This window comes from Labeo rohita, chromosome 11, assembly GCF_022985175.1.
Source record: "Labeo rohita strain BAU-BD-2019 chromosome 11, IGBB_LRoh.1.0, whole genome shotgun sequence".
Lineage (NCBI taxonomy): Eukaryota > Metazoa > Chordata > Actinopteri > Cypriniformes > Cyprinidae > Labeo > Labeo rohita.
Window position 1 is genome coordinate 5,138,103 of NC_066879.1, and position 17,944 is coordinate 5,156,046.

A 17,944-nucleotide genomic window follows, 5' to 3' on the forward strand; every position below is an offset into this window, starting at 1 on the left:
TCGCCCACAGCTGCACGTGCTATTGTCCTCCAATGTCTCTCCTTCTCCACTCCGCTCCGGTCGCTAGGCCAAGAGCGCTAATGGAATTTTCTGCTCTTACCCTGGAGACATGATGTCACCCTCACAAACTGGCCCTTTTTTCGGAAGAAAAACGACTTTTATGTGGCCCGGACCAGACAATGAAGAAGGAAATGGACAGTTGGCTAAGACTCAAGGCTTGTGAGAAATTACGATTCCGCTTAACCACCGGTGAGGGCGACCAATAAAATGCAGCGTCATTTTGAGAGCACCTAAAAAGAGAGTTATTAACAGATATCGAGGCAAAGTGTGTGTAGTTTGAGTTGTAAATGTGTCAGACCATTACCAGGCCATTATTCCTTTTTTAGAGTGAAATTAAGAGGCCAAATTAGATTGAAATGAGAGCAAGTGGGAGAAAAAAATTGGATTCATACCTTTAGGTATTCCCAGAGTGGAAACTGCACCAGTGAGAAGGGGATCTGGAATTAAAAAAGAAAGAGTTATTAGGTACATTTCTCACTAAAAAAGAATGCAAAAGGAGAAATGTTGAAGAACATACTAGCTGCTCTTTTATAATGAAAGTGAATGGAGACCCAGACTGTCAAGCTTTAAAAATGCACTATAAAAGTATCATCATTCATCAGATTTTCATTTTGTATTCCACTATAAAAAAAAGCCATACAGCTTGGAATCAAATAGGGGAAAATTAATAAATGACATTTTTTTTGGGCTAACTAATAAAACTCTTAAGACGGGAAACACCGTCTGCTGTACAGTGACAGATTACGCTCAGTTTTTGAAAAAAAAAAAAAAAAAAAAAAAAAAAGACATTAATGAAAAACTGCCTTTAAAACAACCAAAATAATGCCATGATGATGTTCACTGGGGAAAACGGAAAAAAAAAAAGTCTCTTAGTGCTTTCGTCTTCTGTAAAAGAAAATGGATCACTTGTGGCAACATGTTCAACCACAAGCACTGGCCATTTATCTCTTGTGTCAAACTGTTTTAATACTGATGTCTGCACGTCTGGAAGTGTGAGGTATACGAGTGAGAGAGAGTGTGTGAAAGACAGAGAGACAGAGATGATGAATAAATGAAGAGTCTGTGGTCAGAGAGAGAGAAAAAGATAGAAAGAGCACAAAAGAGTGAAAGGGGTGGCAAATATCTTCCTCTTCATCCAATCAGGCACAGCCAAGCTAAAAGAGAGGAAATCGATGGCCCTGCTGAACAGTGAGCTGACAAAGTCCCAAAATCCTGTGGCTGGCTGTCAGAGAGAGAGAGAGAGAGAGAGAGACTGAGAGGGAGAATAGAGACCTGATCCATATGAAGGTCATGCTACAGCCAGAAAGCTTATTCAAACAGAGCCATTTGCAGTGACAAAGTGACCGGAAGTCATTCATTTTCAATGAGAGTTGCTGTTTTGTGATACAACAACTGCTTTATGGTTGCCAGGCATTTTCTAAAGTGTTTAAAGTGGTTGCTAGGGTGTTGCCACGTAGCCGCTAAGATGTTGTATGGGAATTGTGGGTAGTGCTGGTGTGGTGCTAGGCAGCTGTTAAAGTGTTAAGAATAACTGTTAGTTTTTTTTTTTTTTTTTTCTTTTTCAAACAAGGTGTTCAGAATGGTTGTTATGGTGTTGCCAGGTAGTCTCTGAGGTGGTGTAAGGGTTGTTAGGGAATTGTAAGTGGGGCTGGAGTGTTTCTAGGCAGTTGCAAAAGTGTTGAGAATGACTATTAGGATGATTTTTTTTTTTTTAAGTTGTTCAGAGTGGTTGTTAGGGTGTTGCTAGGCTGTCGCTAAGGTGGTGTGAGGGGTTGATAAAGTGTTGCTAGGGAATTGTGGGTGTTCCTGGTGTGTTTCAAGGCAGTTGCTAAAGTGTTAAGAATGACCATTAGGGTTTTTTTCAAGCAAGGTGTTCAGAGTGGTTGTTAGGGTGTTGCCAGGCAGTCCCTGAGGTGGTGTGAAGGGTTGATAAGGCGTTTCTAGAGAATTGTGGGTGGAGCTGGTGTGTTTCTAGGCAGTTGCTAATGTGTTAAGAGTGACTGTTAGGGTTTTTTTCAAACAAGGTGTTCAGAGTGGTTGTTAGGATGTTGCCAGGCAATCGCTGAGGTGGTGTGAAGGGTTGATAAGGTGTTGTTAGGGAATTATGGGTGGGGCTGGAGTGTTTCTAGGCAGTTGCAAAACTGTTCAGAATGACTGTTAGGGGTGTTTTTTAAACAAGGTGTTCAGAGTGATTGTTAGGGTGTTTCCAAGCACTCGTTGAGGTGGTGTGAGGGGTTGATAGGGAATTGTGGGTGGGGTTGGCGTATTTCTAGGCAGCTGCTGAAGTGTTAAGAATGACTGTTAGGGGGTTTTATAAAGAAGGTGTTCAGAGTGGTTGTTAGGGTGTTGCCGGGTGTTCAAGGATGTTGCCAGGCAGTCGCTAAGGTGGTGTGAAGGGTTGATAAGGTGTTGCTAGGGAATTGTGGGTGGTGCTGGTGTGTTTCTAGCCAGTTCAAACAAGGTGTTCAGAGTGGTTGTTAGGGTGTTGCCATGCAGTCGCTGAGGTTGTGTGAGGGCTTAATAAGGTGTTGTTAGGGAATTGTGGGTGGTGCTGGTGTGTTTCTGGGCAGTTGCTAAAGTGTTAAGAATGACTGTTTGGGTGTTATTCAAACAAGTTGTTCAGAGTGGTTGTTAGGGTGTTGCCAGGCAGTCCCTGGGGTGTTGATAGGGGTTGATAAGGGGTTGTTATTGAATTGTGGGTGGAGCTGGCATGTTTCTAGGCAGTTTTTAAAGTGGTAAGGATGACTTTTAAGGGGTTTCTTAAACAAGCTGTTCAAATTGGTTGTTATGGTGTTGCCAGGCAGTTACTGAGGTGGTTCGAGGGGTTAATAAGATTTTGTTAGGGAAATGTGAGGGGGCTGGCATGTTTCTAAGCAGTTATTAAAGTGTTAAAACGGACTGTTAGGGGGATTTTCAGCTCTTTTTTTTTTGACTGTTAGGGCGTTACTAGCCAATCATTAAGGAATACAGTACAGTGCTAGTATGTTTCTAGGTAGTTGCTAAGCATTTGCTAGAGTGTTGCCAGACAGTAGCTAAGGTGTTCCCAATAGAGTCTAGGGTATTGCTATGCTGTTGCTAAGATGTTCAGAGTGGTTTCTATGATGTTACTAGAGTGTTCTGAATGCAGTTAGCGTGTTGGTTAGACACGGAACAACTAAGTGTTTTGAAAAACAGTTGCCAAATCAATTTAATCCATGTTTCATAACACAAAAGGTGATGGATAAATTATGTGCTGACGTTCTGGATTAAAAAAAATGAAGTATGAGCAATACTAATGCTTAACATAGCATGGCCCTTTCACTAAAAAGAAAGAAAAAAAAAGATAAATTCCATCAGAACCTGAGGTCAGTTTAAGCTCCATCCAAAATTCTTTATTGGAAACAACTCTTTGGACACACTAAGCGTAATCTAATACAGTAAAAAAGGCTGACTGTGAAAACAAAGCCCTTATTGCCCTGAGTTGGAAAAACTTTCAAAAGATTTTGACAAAAATTAACATAATGAACACAATGAAGCAGCACTGTAAACGCTCCGTGGGCATCATGCACACTGCCAAAACATTGCATCTCCCGGTTTCAAAACAAAGACAAGATTGGTGCAATGTGACCCACCGCTGGGGAGTGCGTGTGTCTTTGTGCATTTTTTCCAAAAATGAAACCAGCCACCTGTCTTTTATTACCAACGTGATAAATGCAGCGTCTCCGCGCTCAGGAGGAACGCTTAGAGGAATCTGCAAACAGAAACGAGGCACAGCTGATTTATGCAGAAGTTTAACACTTCTGGCAGAGACGGGGCGCCTGAGCAACACAGATGGTCAGATTTATATTGATAAGGCCGTAATGGTTGACAAGAGAGAGGGGATGACGGATATGGAAAGACAGAAGGATGGAAAGCAGGTTTTTGACCAAAGGCCAGAAGGCTTCTTCACAAGAACGAGTCAGTCCATTGGATGACAGCACATTTAACATGTGTGGTCTGACTGCTGACCAGCTGTACCGATATCAGTTTTAGCACATTAGTCTCACTTAATCCCTGAAGTGCATTTATAATGTTAGTCAAGGTTTTCTGTGCCGTAACTGCTTAGATTGTGTGGTATTGGCAATTGGGAAATGATAGACAAACAACAACACGCTGATGTGTATCAAACACTCTGTCTGCTGTCGGTGTCAATATCACCACGTATAACTGTCAGGTACGCTATCGTTGAGAAATAGGGCTGGCCGCGTACTTGTGACAGGCTACTTGTGGGAATATTAGTATGCTGCAGTGCTCTTCACTGTCAGCCTCCTGGCCACCAGTGTGATATCTAGGAAAACAGATGTCAAAATGCATTTAAATGAAGCTCGAATGGACAGGGGTCCACTTTGCATGCTATTTGACAAATGGCTTTAATAGGTCAGACGGTAATGCATGAATACTAATGAGAGGAGAATGGAATGGAGATCAGTCTAAGATCTGATTCAGTTCGATTGGATTCATTTAAATCTCATTCATTTTCAGTTTGCCTTGATTAAAATGTAATCTAATGTGTTTTGCTTTATTTAAACCTGAATAAAAATATGCTAATAGTGGACTTTATTTATCAGTTGCACAAAAGACCAATATTGTCAACTTATAAAAAAAAAAAAAAAAACCTTTTAAGGAGCATTAAAAAAAAAAAAAAAAAAAACATACAAATTTGACAAAATACAGTTAAAATAAAGACAGCAGAGACTTTTTTTCTGAAAACAAATATTTCACAGGCAACAAGTTTGTTTTAAAAACAATCTAATCTTAAACATAATAAATAATAATAAATACAATATTATTAAATAAACAGCAATAAATGTTAAAACAGAAAGCATTTGCCATTTGAGCCACACTTAATGTATGAATATTTTTGCATTAAATTAATACCAAAACAACTAATAATAATAATAATAATAATAATAATAACAATACATTTAAACAAAGGGTTTGAACAATTCAGATTTATTTTATTTTGCATTGAAATGTGGCTTTTAAAAGAAACAGCTGAGGCAAACTTTTTTTTTTCTAAAAAAACAAAATATATTTCACAAGCAACAAGTTTAAAAGTTAATAAAAAAAATCTAATCTTAAAAAACTTAAACCAACTGCCTTTGGGTTTAAAATTATTTCCAAATAATAATAATAATAATAATAATAATAATAGTAAACAAAGTATTTTAACAATTCAAAAACACTTTTATTTATTTATTGATTTATTTATTTTTGCATTAAAATAACATCAAACAAAGTGGCTTTAAAAAAAATAATAATTAAAACAGGTCTGTGGTCAAATGCTTTTGTGAATTGATGCTAAACTGTATTTTACTTCATCAATTTATGTATCTATTTGGTAAGTAGAAACTTAAGGCAGTAGTCTAACATAAAAAAATCATAAATAGCAAAAGAATCATAAATATTAAAAGTAAGTAAAAGAGTGAGATACAGCTAGACTGAATAAATGATAAAAAGGAGACAGTCATTGTAAAAGTCGAAACAGCCAATGTGAAATGAAACCGATAAATCCACAAAGAAATGAAAGCTGAAATTAAAATATTGCTCAACGGAAAGAGAAGCTGTATTAGAAAAACAGAAGAACAGTCTTGATTTCTGAAGTTGTCTACAGTGTGAGGGAAGACATGTGTACAGTACTGAAATAAAAGAAGAATTATTAAAGCACAGTGGAAAAAGGATATTTCCCAACCCTAGAGGGACAACATACTGACCACTCCAGAGACACTCAACGAAAGAAGAAAAGCGAGTGAAGTAGAGTGACAGGAAGTAGATGAGGGCCAGATGGATATGTCATCAGCTGAGCCATGATTCAGCAGCGCTGGGTATGAAAAAAGCAGACAGACTGGAGGAACCCACAGACTAACGCTTATTTATTACTAAGAGCTGTGGAAAACGGTCACTTTTACAGGCCTTTCCTAACACACACAGCTAATACATAGCACAGCATACTGACAGTATCTGCAAGTATAAACAGAAATGTCAAACATCAAACATTGACGCAGCAACATAAAACATGAGCATATTTATCAACCAAAGCTTTTAATTGACAGCTTGTTGAAGTGTGATGAGAAACAAACAGGAACAAATTTGGGCTGAAGAGCAGGAGGGGTGAAAACTTGAGAGAAAGAGTGTTTTATTATGCAAAGCCATCTGCCAAAGTCAAACATGTCGCTAAACCTGTTTATGTCCTGAGTGATTAATGAGTCTCATCACAGGTGTGTGTGTGTGCGTGCACGCTAGGGTGTCACATTTGTGTTTGTACAGGCATGTTTGCTCAACGCTGTCACAATACTGTGTGTGTGTGTGCACGTGTGTGTGTGAATAAGCATTCAACACCTGACGGAGTGCAGAGCTCCCGCATGAGATCTATTATCTTTACTTTTCTAATTATGGAACGGATCCAGAAAAATCTCTTGAGTTTGAAACATGTAACTCAAACTTAAAAATAAACACACAGACTGGGTAATAATTTAATACACTGTTTTCTCATTGCAAATAATTTTAAATATAAATAAATATAAATGTATAAAATACCTAATATAAAAATCAAGGCTGTGTTTATTTATTTTTTAACTTATTTTTTGGGGCTTTTTATGCCTTTTATTGTGATAGGACAGCAGAAGAGATGACAAGAAAGAGCTGGGAGGAAAGAGGGGAGCACGATCAGCAAAGGACCTCGAGACCGGATTCGAACTCAGGTCGCCGTGAGCGCAGTTGCGCTATATGACGACACACTAACCACGAGGCTATTGGTGCCGACCAAGGCTGTGTTTATTTGATTAAAAATACAGATAAAAATGGTAATATTGTAAAATATTATTGCAATTTAAAATAGTGGCTTTCTGTATTTATATATTTCAAAATAGAATTTATTCCTGTGATGAAAAGCTGAATTTTCAGGATCATTACATCAGTCTTCAGTGTCACATGATCCTTCAGAAATCATTATAACATGCTGATATGCTGCTCAAAAAACATCAATGTTGAAAACAGTTGCACTGCTTTTTTTCCAGGATTTCTTGATGAATAAAACATTAAAAAGAACATCATTTATTCAAAATAGAAATCTTTTGTAACAATATACACTACCGTGAAAGTTTGGGGTCAATACATTTTACTTTCTTTCTATCTTTCTTGAAATAAATTAATACTTTTATTCAGCAAGGGTGTGTTAACTTGATTATTTATTTATTTATTTATTTTAAAAGAAAGACAGGAGAGGCACATTTTTTTTCAGTATTTAAAATATTTCTAAATATTTATTAAAAACAATTAATAATAATTAATAATAAATAGCAGTAAATGTTAAAACAGAAAGCGTTTGGACATTTGGGCCACACTTAATGTATAACTATCTTTGCATTAAATTAATATCAAGCCAATTGCCTTTTGGTATACTATTATTACTTCAAAATAATAATAATGATAATAATAATAATAATAATAATAATAGTATATTTAAACAAAGTGTTTGAACAATTCACACACATTTATTTATTCATTTATTATTTATTTACGTATTATTTATGCAAATAACACCAGACTAAGTGGCTTTAAAAGAAGGACAGCAGTGACACAAAAAAACATCACAGAAACAGGTCTGTGGTCAAATGTTTTTGTGAAATTATGCTAAACAAACTATTTTATTTAATCAATTTATGTATCTATTTGGTAAGTAGAAACTAAGTAGTAAAGCCTTATATTTTTAGGAAAGATTTATATTCTGAATAAATCTGTTCTTTTGAACTTTTAACACACACAATTATTTTTAAATACATTTTTAATTTTAATTTTTATATAATTCTTTGAACTTTTCTTCAGTTAGGACGCATTAACTTGATCAAAAGTGACAGTAAAGACATTTAAACTGTTACAAAAAAATTACATTTCAAATAAATTCTGTAATTTTTGACCTTTTTATTCATCAAAAAAAAATCCTGAAACATATTAGACAACACAACTCTTTCAGCACTGATACTACTACTGCTACTACTACTACTACTAATAATAATACATGTTTTTGGAGCAGCAGATTTGGAGCTTAGATTGATTTCTTGTGGATCATGTGACACTGAAGACTGGAGTAATGAAGCTGAAAATTAATCTTTGGCACCACAGGAATAAATTGCATTTACAAACATATTAAAATAGAATTTTTAATTGTAATAATATTTCACAATATTACAGTTTTTACTGTTTTACTTGCTCAAATGAATGCAGCCTTGGTGATCATAAGAGATACAAACTTTTAGAGTATTTTAAATTCTATTATAAATGAATAATTTAAATCTATATACAGTCTTGAAAGCAAAAAAAAAAAAAAAATTCTAAAAACCTTGTTTGAACCCAGAGTTCAGTGGGTGCGAGAGTATTCTGGGGCCACTACATGACTTTTTACCAGAGGCTGATATTAATGGAGCAGGATCTGTAACACTGATCTTTTGTGAGCCTTGAAAATGTGATTTAAACCCCAGTGCTATAAAAACTCCTCTGGGAGGCGGTTTAGAAAATAAATAAACACATAAATAATGGAAAAATCAATGAGCTGAAAGCAAGCCAGTGGGATGCCCCAAACGCTTTATCAGAGGAGAGAGGCTGTGTTGTGTTTCACGCTTCCCTATGGTCATATAATCTTGGCTGAGAAGAGAGAGGCCTGCTCCCTCGTACAGAAAACACACACGCAGCTCCCACGACTGAAACACACTCTTCACAGCGCACATTCAAACCTGTTGAGAGAGGAAGATTTGAAGTCTGTATGTAAAAAAAGTGCATGTCTGGCTCATAAGAACACATGAATCAGCAGCACTAAAGAGTTCAATACTCTTTTGTGTTTGGATATGTGAATCCACTTGCTGAGGAATTCTGACAGGCTAAATGTCTCACATGAACACTTTCTCTGACTGTGCTTGGACAAGCCTGGAGCACTAGAATGCTCCGATCGGGCCAATCAGGAGGTGCGGAATGATGCAGCCAGCCAATCAGATCTCAGCGAATCCCTGGTTTCCATCAGCGCCTGTGACAAGCAAGTTAAAGTTCTGGGTAATAATATTCAAAACAAATTAAGACTTGTTCAAGACTGGAGGGGGAAAGAAAGAGAAGAAATGAAGAAGCGAGGGAGGGGTTATGTGGTTAAGGACTGTTTGGAATCAGTGAACTGGCAAATATTCAAGAGTGCAATTCCATTGACATGAGCGCAAACGCTTCCCAGAACCGTCACATAATATTTACATTGTGGGGGGATTTTCTGGCTGGGGTTGCTTTGTGCCGTCGCAGCAAGTGTGCCAGGCTGATGCAACAAGTGAACAAAAGAACAGTGAAAACACAGACCGCACCCCTATCAACAAGCTACCGGGTCCACGGCCCGAACCGTTTGTTTCCTTTGTTCGCATTTGAACAGGTGAATGCCCCGCCAAAAAGTAGGAAATTCAAGTCCGACAGTGACCAGCGTAAGATACAGGTGCATGCGTTCACACAAACAAACACAGAAACCCGTCCCGCTGGCATGGAGGCCCGTTCACGTGAGGCACCAAAGCGTGGAGTGGGGCCTCGCACGCAGGGCATGATGTCAGAGGAAATCTTTTAGTGAGCCAATTTATAATCTGTGTGTATGTGACATCTGATGCCCCCTGGCCGGCCCAATTAGGTGCTGACAGTGCCGGCGAGATGGATGGCGGTCCTTGGGGGCGCAAGACAAAGTCTGAGAAAGACAGAAAGCGTATGAGGGAACATAAAAGATGGGCCGGGAGAGAGAGAGACAGAGAGAGATACAGAAGGTTTTCAAATACAGAATTCACTGGTTTCCAGAAGTTTCCAAAGGGCCACAAGGAAGTTCTGTGAGCAAAATAAAAAAACTGCACAAAATGCATTTTTATGGCACTTAATATATTCATGATTTTTTTTTTTTTAATTACCAAAGTAAATTGTAATAGTATTACTACTCCATTTTGCTTTCTAAAAATCCAAAAGGTTGCAAATTTAAGACGTTAATTGTTGCGATGATTTAAATAAGTGATTATTTTATTGCATTTACCACCTTTTTTACAGTATAAAAAAGAACAAATCTGCCTATAGGTTTGTGAGAGAAAAATGATAAATATTATCCATTTAACATTATTAATTTGCATTAGTATAAATAATCATTTGTAATAATAATTAACTTTTTTTTTAATTCACCAAATCTGATAGTATAACTACTTGATTCTGCTGTCTAAAGACTCAAAAATCAAGAGATTAATTAATGTGATTATTTAAATTAGTGATTATTTGATTGTATGTACAGCCTTTTTTTACAGCACAGTAAAAAAAAGAACAAATCTGCAATAAAAGTGAAACATTATCCATTTATCATTTACAATTTGAATCAGTATAAATCATTTGTAATAACAGTACAGTAACTTTTTTTTTTTTTAAATCTTATAGTATTACTACTACATTCAGCTTTTTAAAGATCCAAAAAGTTGCAAAAATCAAGAGATTAATTATTTTGATTTAAATTAGTCATTATTTTATTGTACCACTATTTTACTATTCTATTTTACCACCTTTTTTACAATATAAAAAACAACAAATCTGCATATAGGTTTGTGAGAGAAAAATTATAAATATTATCCATTTAACATTATTAATTTGCATTAGTATAAATAATCATTAATAAATAATATATATATCATAAATAATCATTAAATCATTGTATTTACAGCCTTTTTTACAGTACGAAAAAAAATAACAAATCTGTATATAGTTTTTAAGAGAAAAATGATAAATGTGAAATATTATACATTTAAAGAGGTCATGGGATGCCCATTTTCCACAAGTTGATATGATTCTTTAGGGTCTAAATGAAAAATCTATAGTATACTTTGGTTAAAAATTCTCAATGATTGTGTAAAACAACACCCTTTTTACCTTGCCAAAATCAGCTCTGCAAAAATCATCCTGATCTGGTCGAGGCTGCTTTAAATGTTAATGAGCTCTGCTCTGCTCGTCCCGCCCTCTCTTCTCTCTGTGGAGTGACGAGAATGTTTACTTTAGCCGCATTTAGCTGTGTTTACCCGCTAAACTTGCTAACTAGCACGTTATTAGGAAAGGTGATTGCACAGATTCATAAAAAACCCCTTATACTCACTTCTGCTGTAAGTGAAGCTGGATCATGAATGATTTGCGTGAACATAAATGCATTTATGTAGATCGGGAGGCGCATTCCCTTCACAAACAAACCTAATTCATGGCATCTTCAGTGGCTCAGATGTCGGGAGTAAATGACGACCACTATGTTCATTATTACATCCAACAACAGAACACCTCAATCGCTTAATCAGAGATATTCTTGTCTAACTTACATCCCTGCTCCGGCATCGAAACAATGGAGGTCGGACTGTTACAGCTGATCTGAGGTAAGACGCTCATGTCAATCAACTATCATGTGGGTGTGACGCCACACTGACAGGCATCTGAGAATGGCTCGATTTGAAAAAGAAAGTATTATTTTTACAGATTAATTAAAAACCACATCATTATATGGTAGATTTGTTCATACACTGCCAACACATTTTAATGTTCAAACAACATGAAAAAGTGAACAATCCGATGACCTCTTTAACATTAACAATTTGCATTAGTATGAATAATCATTTGTAATAATAAGACATTGTTTTTATTCACCAAATCTAGTACTTGTGACTAGTACTTCATTCTGCTTTCTAAAGCTCCAAAAAGTTTAAAAAAAATCAAAAGATTAATTATTGTGATTATTTAAATTTTATTGTATTTACAGTCTTTTTTAACTATTTTTAACTATTCAGGGCTCTAGACTAACTTTTTGCATTGGTTGCACTGGTGCGCCTAAGTTAGGTGCACCCAAATGTTCGACCGCATCACATTTAATCACCATTTACAATTATTCTAATTCTTATTTTTTATTTCATGATAATATGATGAATGGATAGTTCATTTTTAACAGCAGATTCAGCTGATCTGCACATCTTTGCACACTTATATAAGCTTATAATCACTCGTGCTTTTAAGCCAAATCCACGCTAAAAAGAATAATGTTAACTGACAACTGGACATGACTCTCCACAATCTCTGGTAAAATCGGTTGGGTGTTTGAACGTCTAGGACAAAAGTTTACAGGGGTTCACCCAGTTTAAGAAATTTCTGATCGTAAAAATCGAATTATTTACATTTTTAATGTATTGTTTTCGTTATAATGTACTGATTCAAATTAGTAATCAATAATAATTCTTACTTTAATACTCTGCGTGCCTCCCTTGACATGCTCTCACGTATGAACAGGCAGCAAATCTGGTGCTGCCCGCGGATGGAGCGGGCACGGGCGCATCAGGTGCAACCATCAGACATATTTCAAAGAAAGCCGGCGCCAAGGTCCTTACCGTCTTTACTGGGTGATTAGAGTGAATATTTGCATTTATTCACATACAATTTAATTAGAAATGGTGGCCTGTCAATGATTTTGCCTAATGCAGGACACTACTGAAAGATGTGCATCAGAGGGGATTTAGAAGTGGGCATACGCAAAGCCGACTGATAAAGAAATTGGTATACGCAGGTTCTGCACTACACCACTGCATATTACCCTACTCAACAGCATTAACACAGGCGTAACTCCCTTCAAACTTTATCTGGAATGTTTCTGTCACAACTTTTCGAACAGGTGAACAGACACACACACACAAATGAAAGTTTGCCTGATGAAAAAGTATTTAAAACGGGTTCACATTTTAGAAAATGTAGTTAATATTTGCGTCATTATTGATTTATCTCATCCACCCGCGACCCACCCGCAAATAATCAGAATGCATTTTATTACCCGACCCGCGGATATAACCGCCATCCGCGCATCACTAATTGCCGGCCATGGTCTTCCCACACTCCCTTCACTATCTCTGATTGGTTTAGACCACGATATGGGGCTAATGTGTGTCTGTTGGACCACAGTCGTGGAAATTTTTTTTTTTTGCCCTCGAACGGCTGGTCGCACCGGTGCGACCTCAGATCGCACCATTGAGAAATTAGGTCGCACTCTAGAGCCCTGTTATTTGCTTTAATAAAAACTAACTTATAATAAACTATAAAATCATATAATATTTTACACAATAATAATTTATATAATAACACTACCAGGGTTGGGTGTCTTCAGGCAACAGAATCTAGACTGTGATCAAGCCCTCTAGGGCTTGAGGTAGGCATTCGCACGTTAAACCGCACTGACGTGAACCAACCCGCATTAATATTGTGTATAAACTCAGTAACCTCAGTCTGATAAAGATGTTTGGAACCTTATCTGGAAGACACTGTGCAGAAGGTGTGTATGAAACCCTTGTCCCATTTTGGTAAAAGTGCTCTTGTTCTACAAAGCCTTCTGGAGCTCATCTGGAGAAAAGAGACAGACGAAGACTTAAAGCATATTTGATATTAGGCTAATAATAATTATGGCAAGATAAGAACCAGAACTATACAAAACCAAACATTTCCTCCTGAAGAACAAAAAACACTATTTTATTGAGAGTGATTTCACAGAAGTAGTGCTAACAATGCTTTTTTGTGCTTATGATGGGTGTCTGAATACTTACAACAGGAAACACAAAAATTGAGATGTCATTTATACCCTGTTCTAAGCAAAGAATCAAATGTTGGACAATGGAAAGAGCAGACGTTGAGGCGTTCCAGAAAGACTTTTCCTCCACTCTGAGGGTTAAATAAGTGCAGTTTTTTGACATGAAGCAGTGACATCATCCTCTCACCCCCAAACCTGACGGCTCCCTACAGATGTTTCCAGCCGTGGGCCGCTGTTATGCGAGCTAAACTAAACATTACAGTCAGTCTTCAGCTTTCAGCAGTCAGTGCTTCAGCAGGTGCGTCCTCCCAATTCACCAATCATCTACGCAAGCCTTTTTTGCATTGTGCAGATATCATTTTTTCCTATTTCTGCTAAGAAATCATGAGGAAGCTTACCCTTACCCAAGGAAAAACACAATTTTTACCTCACAGACTAATCGCAGCCGCATTTATGGCCTTCCCAGCATGCAATCTGGAATGACATCACCATGATTTCATTCAATTTAGTCCAATACTATCCCTCAGGAGAGCAATAGTGTAGTCGAATTGGCCATGATTACTTGCTTGCTAATAGACGACAATGTGCGTTCTGTGATTTATATTATGTGTTAAAACAATGGGAGTTCATTCACATTGTCCTGCCAGATAAAATCTTGAATGTTAGATAAAATGTTGAATACTTCAACATCTGTTGACCTTACACATTTGGACACAGGAAATGCCGAAATGTGAAGTCAATGCTGATAGCTGGGTCAAACATGTGGAAGAAAATCAGCAAGCTATTTCACGTTCCACATCTGAGACATGATAATTGGTTAAAAAACCTCAAATGCAACGCTACAACCAAATCCGGAACGATTATCGATCGGAATGAGCTGCCGAGCTCAAGCTGTAATAATAACATTAACTGTCCCGTAAAGCCGTTCACCTTCAACCTCCCATTATCATGCAGCTCGGTGCTCAGACTCCATTTTTCTCCAGAGACAACTGGGGTTAAGTACACAACTCCAGGACACATAAGCATCGCTGCCCCGAGATAAACTACTGGGAGCGGGGGAGAGCCAGAAAAAGAAAAAGATGTCTTCGAAATGAAAGGCAGAGAGTGTTTTGAAAAGAATATTGAGGGAGAAATTAGATGAAAACGAGTTTGTGGAAGGACAGAGCAAGAGAAGGCGCGAGGGAAATAAATCACAGTGTGAGACAGCCAAACTCACCCTGCAATTAGAGGTTAACCTCAAGCTTGTTTTACAAGGGCACCGCTCTTTCATGAAAAGGGCAATGCATATCACCCTCTTGGAGGGATGACTTCCTCCCTTTGCTTATTGCCTTATGATGCAAGCATTATTAGATTAGAATTATATTTGTTTGGAAATATTTTGACATACAACGCAATTAAGCAACCCATATAGAAACAGAAGCCCGTTTCTGCCACTGAATAAAGTATAAAAAAGGTAATTGCGACTTTTTTCTTGCAACTGCGAGTTTACATCTTGCAGTTCTGACTTTTTTTCTCAGAATTTGCGTGATACAAACATGCAATTCTGATTATTTTCTCACAATTGTGAGTTATCACGCAGTTCTGAGAAAAAAGTCAGAATTGCACATTTGTGTCATACAATTCTGATGAAAAAGTCAGAATTGTGAGTTTGTATCATAATTTTGAGAAGAAAAAGTAAGAATTGCAAGTTTGTTTTACAATTATGAGGAAAAAAAAAGTCAGAATTGTGAGTTTGTATCATAATTTTGAGAAGAAAAAGTAAGAATTGCAAGTTTGTTTTACAATTATGAGGAAAAAAAAAGTCAGAATTGCAAGTTTGTCACACAATTGTGAGGAAAAAAGTCAGAATTGCGAGTTTATATTTCATAATTCTGAGAAAAGAAGTCAGAATTGCAAGTTTGTTACGCAATTGTGAGGAAAAAGTCAAAATTTCGGGTTTATATTTCACAGTTCGAAGAAAAAAGTCAGAATTGAGAGTTTGTGTTACAATTTTGAGAAGAAAAAGTAAGAATTGCTAGTTTGTTTTACAATTATTTGAAAAAAAGTCAGAATTGCAAGTTTGTCATGAAATTGAAAAAAAAGTAAGAACTGCGAGTCACGCAATTCTACAAAAAAAGTTAGAATCGCGAGTTGATATTTCATAATTCTGAGAAAAAAAATCAGAATTGCGAGTTTATATTTCATAATTCTACATCTTTATTACATCTCGCAATTTTTGGAAAAAGTCAGAATTGCAAGTTTGTCACGCAGTTGTGAGGAAAAAGTCAGTATTGCGAGTTTGAATCACAATTCTGAGAAAAAAGTAAGAATTGAGTTTGTATCATGCAATTCTGAGAAAAAAAGGCAGTATTGCGAGTTTATATCTAGCAAATTTAAGAAAAAAGTAAGAATTGCGAGTTTATATCTAGCAAATTTGAGAAAAAAAAAAGTAAGAATTGTGAGTTTATATCTAGCAAATTTGAGAAAAAAGTCAATTGTGTGTTTATATTTCACAATTCTGAGGCAAAAAAAAAAAGTCAGAATTGCAATTTTATAGTTTAGAATTATTTTTTGAAAAAAAAGTCAGAATTGCAAGTTTGTCACGTAGTTGTGAATAAAATTCTGAGAAAAAAGCAAAAACTGCAAGTTTATATTTCAGAATTCTGAGAAAAAAGTCAAAATTGCGAGTTTATATTTCATGATTCAGAGAAAAAAGTCAGAATTGCAAGTTTGTATCAAAATTTTGAAGAAAAAGAAAGAATTGCGAAATTATGCCACACAATTCTAAGAAAAAAAGTCTGAATTGCGAGTTTATATTGAAATATTCTAAGAAAAAAAGTTCGAATTGCAAGTCTCACAAGTCTGAGAAAAACAAAAATTAGAAATGCAAGTTTATACCACACAATTCTGATGAAAAAAGTGGCAGAAACAGGCTTCCATTATAGAGGATCAAAGCACACAAATTGGGGAAAATGATGTGTATTTTCTAATGATAAAGTATTAAATAATTAAATACATTTTAAAATATCAGATCTAAAAATTCATATTGCAATAAAATCAATAATTAAAATAAAAAGTACAGATTTTATGTAGTATTTTATAAAAACAATTGCGAACTAAAAAACGTGCTTTGTAAATTAACATAATGCACATTATTTCAAATAAGCTTTCTATTCATTAAAGCTCAAATCATTAATTCCTAAAAAGCTGTATCACGGTTTCAACAAAAGTATTATGAGAGACAACTATTTTCGACATTAAAAATAATAAGTGTTCCTTAAACAACAAATCCGTATATCAGAATGTGACACTGAAGACAGGAGTAACGACTGCTGAAAATTCTGCTTTGCATCACAGGAATAGACTCTATTTTAACATACATTGCAATAGACAGTAAACAGTTACTCTAAAGTGCAATAATATTACATAATATTGAAGTTTTTACTCTATTTTTAATTAAATAAATGCAGCTTTAATAAACAGGTTTAAGTGTGACGGGCACAAAAAAAAAGCTTAATTCAATTAATCAAATAAAATGGAATAAAATGAAATAAAATACACACTTATTGGCACAGGACTGTAATTAAAGTGAAGCAATGTATGTAAAATATGCCCACATGGGACCTGAACCCTTGTTGTTCTGTATCAGAAAAGAAAAATATGCATCCAGCCCAACTGGGCACACATTTTAATGGAAATAAGAACATGATTTAGTAAGTGTGTAGTATATGTTAAGCAGGATCATGTGCTGCCTAGTTTTAATGTTATGATTTTTACTTGATATATAAGCATCAAATTTGTTTTTACACATGCGTCCCCTCCTGCCGGTTAGTGTGGAGCCCCTACAGACACAATTTTATGTATGTTTGGGTGAGTGTGAGCATGTTAGTTCGCTGTTGCTCAGAGGCATATTCAAGCTCAGGTCACAGGTCTGTGGGCCAGCAGAGGGACAAGAACCCCCCCCTCACACCCCAACCCCTCTTTCTCTCTGGGTCCCCAGCCAGACCGGCGGCCCTTATTGAAACCATATGTGAGGGGCTGAGATGGTTTTCTGCTCGGATTGAGGCAAACATGCAGAAAATTGTGGGAAGCAAACATAACCCCAGGACCTAGCGAGATACGCTAATTAAAACAACCTAACCAGCAAACAGAACGTGCACACAAACCCACAGCGACAAAAACTTGACTGAGTTTGCTGTTAAAATAAATAAATACAGTCCAAACTAGAACATGCAAAATCAACAGTCTTGCTTCTCTGAACATCAAAAGTACCAACATCAAAAAAAACTTGTTTTACTTGCTATGCTA

The 17,944-nt window shown here is 36.2% G+C and overlaps 1 protein-coding gene across 1 annotated transcript in view; it reads right to left on the bottom strand.

Moving 5' to 3' along the window:
* slc25a26 (solute carrier family 25 member 26) overlaps positions 1 to 17,944 on the bottom strand; it is a 70,040-nt gene that overhangs the window by 24,524 nt on the left and 27,572 nt on the right. Inside the window, exon 6 of the mRNA XM_051123139.1 lies at positions 453 to 497. Coding sequence (XP_050979096.1) covers positions 453 to 497 — 45 coding nt within the window. The remainder of the gene's footprint in view (positions 1 to 452; positions 498 to 17,944) is intronic.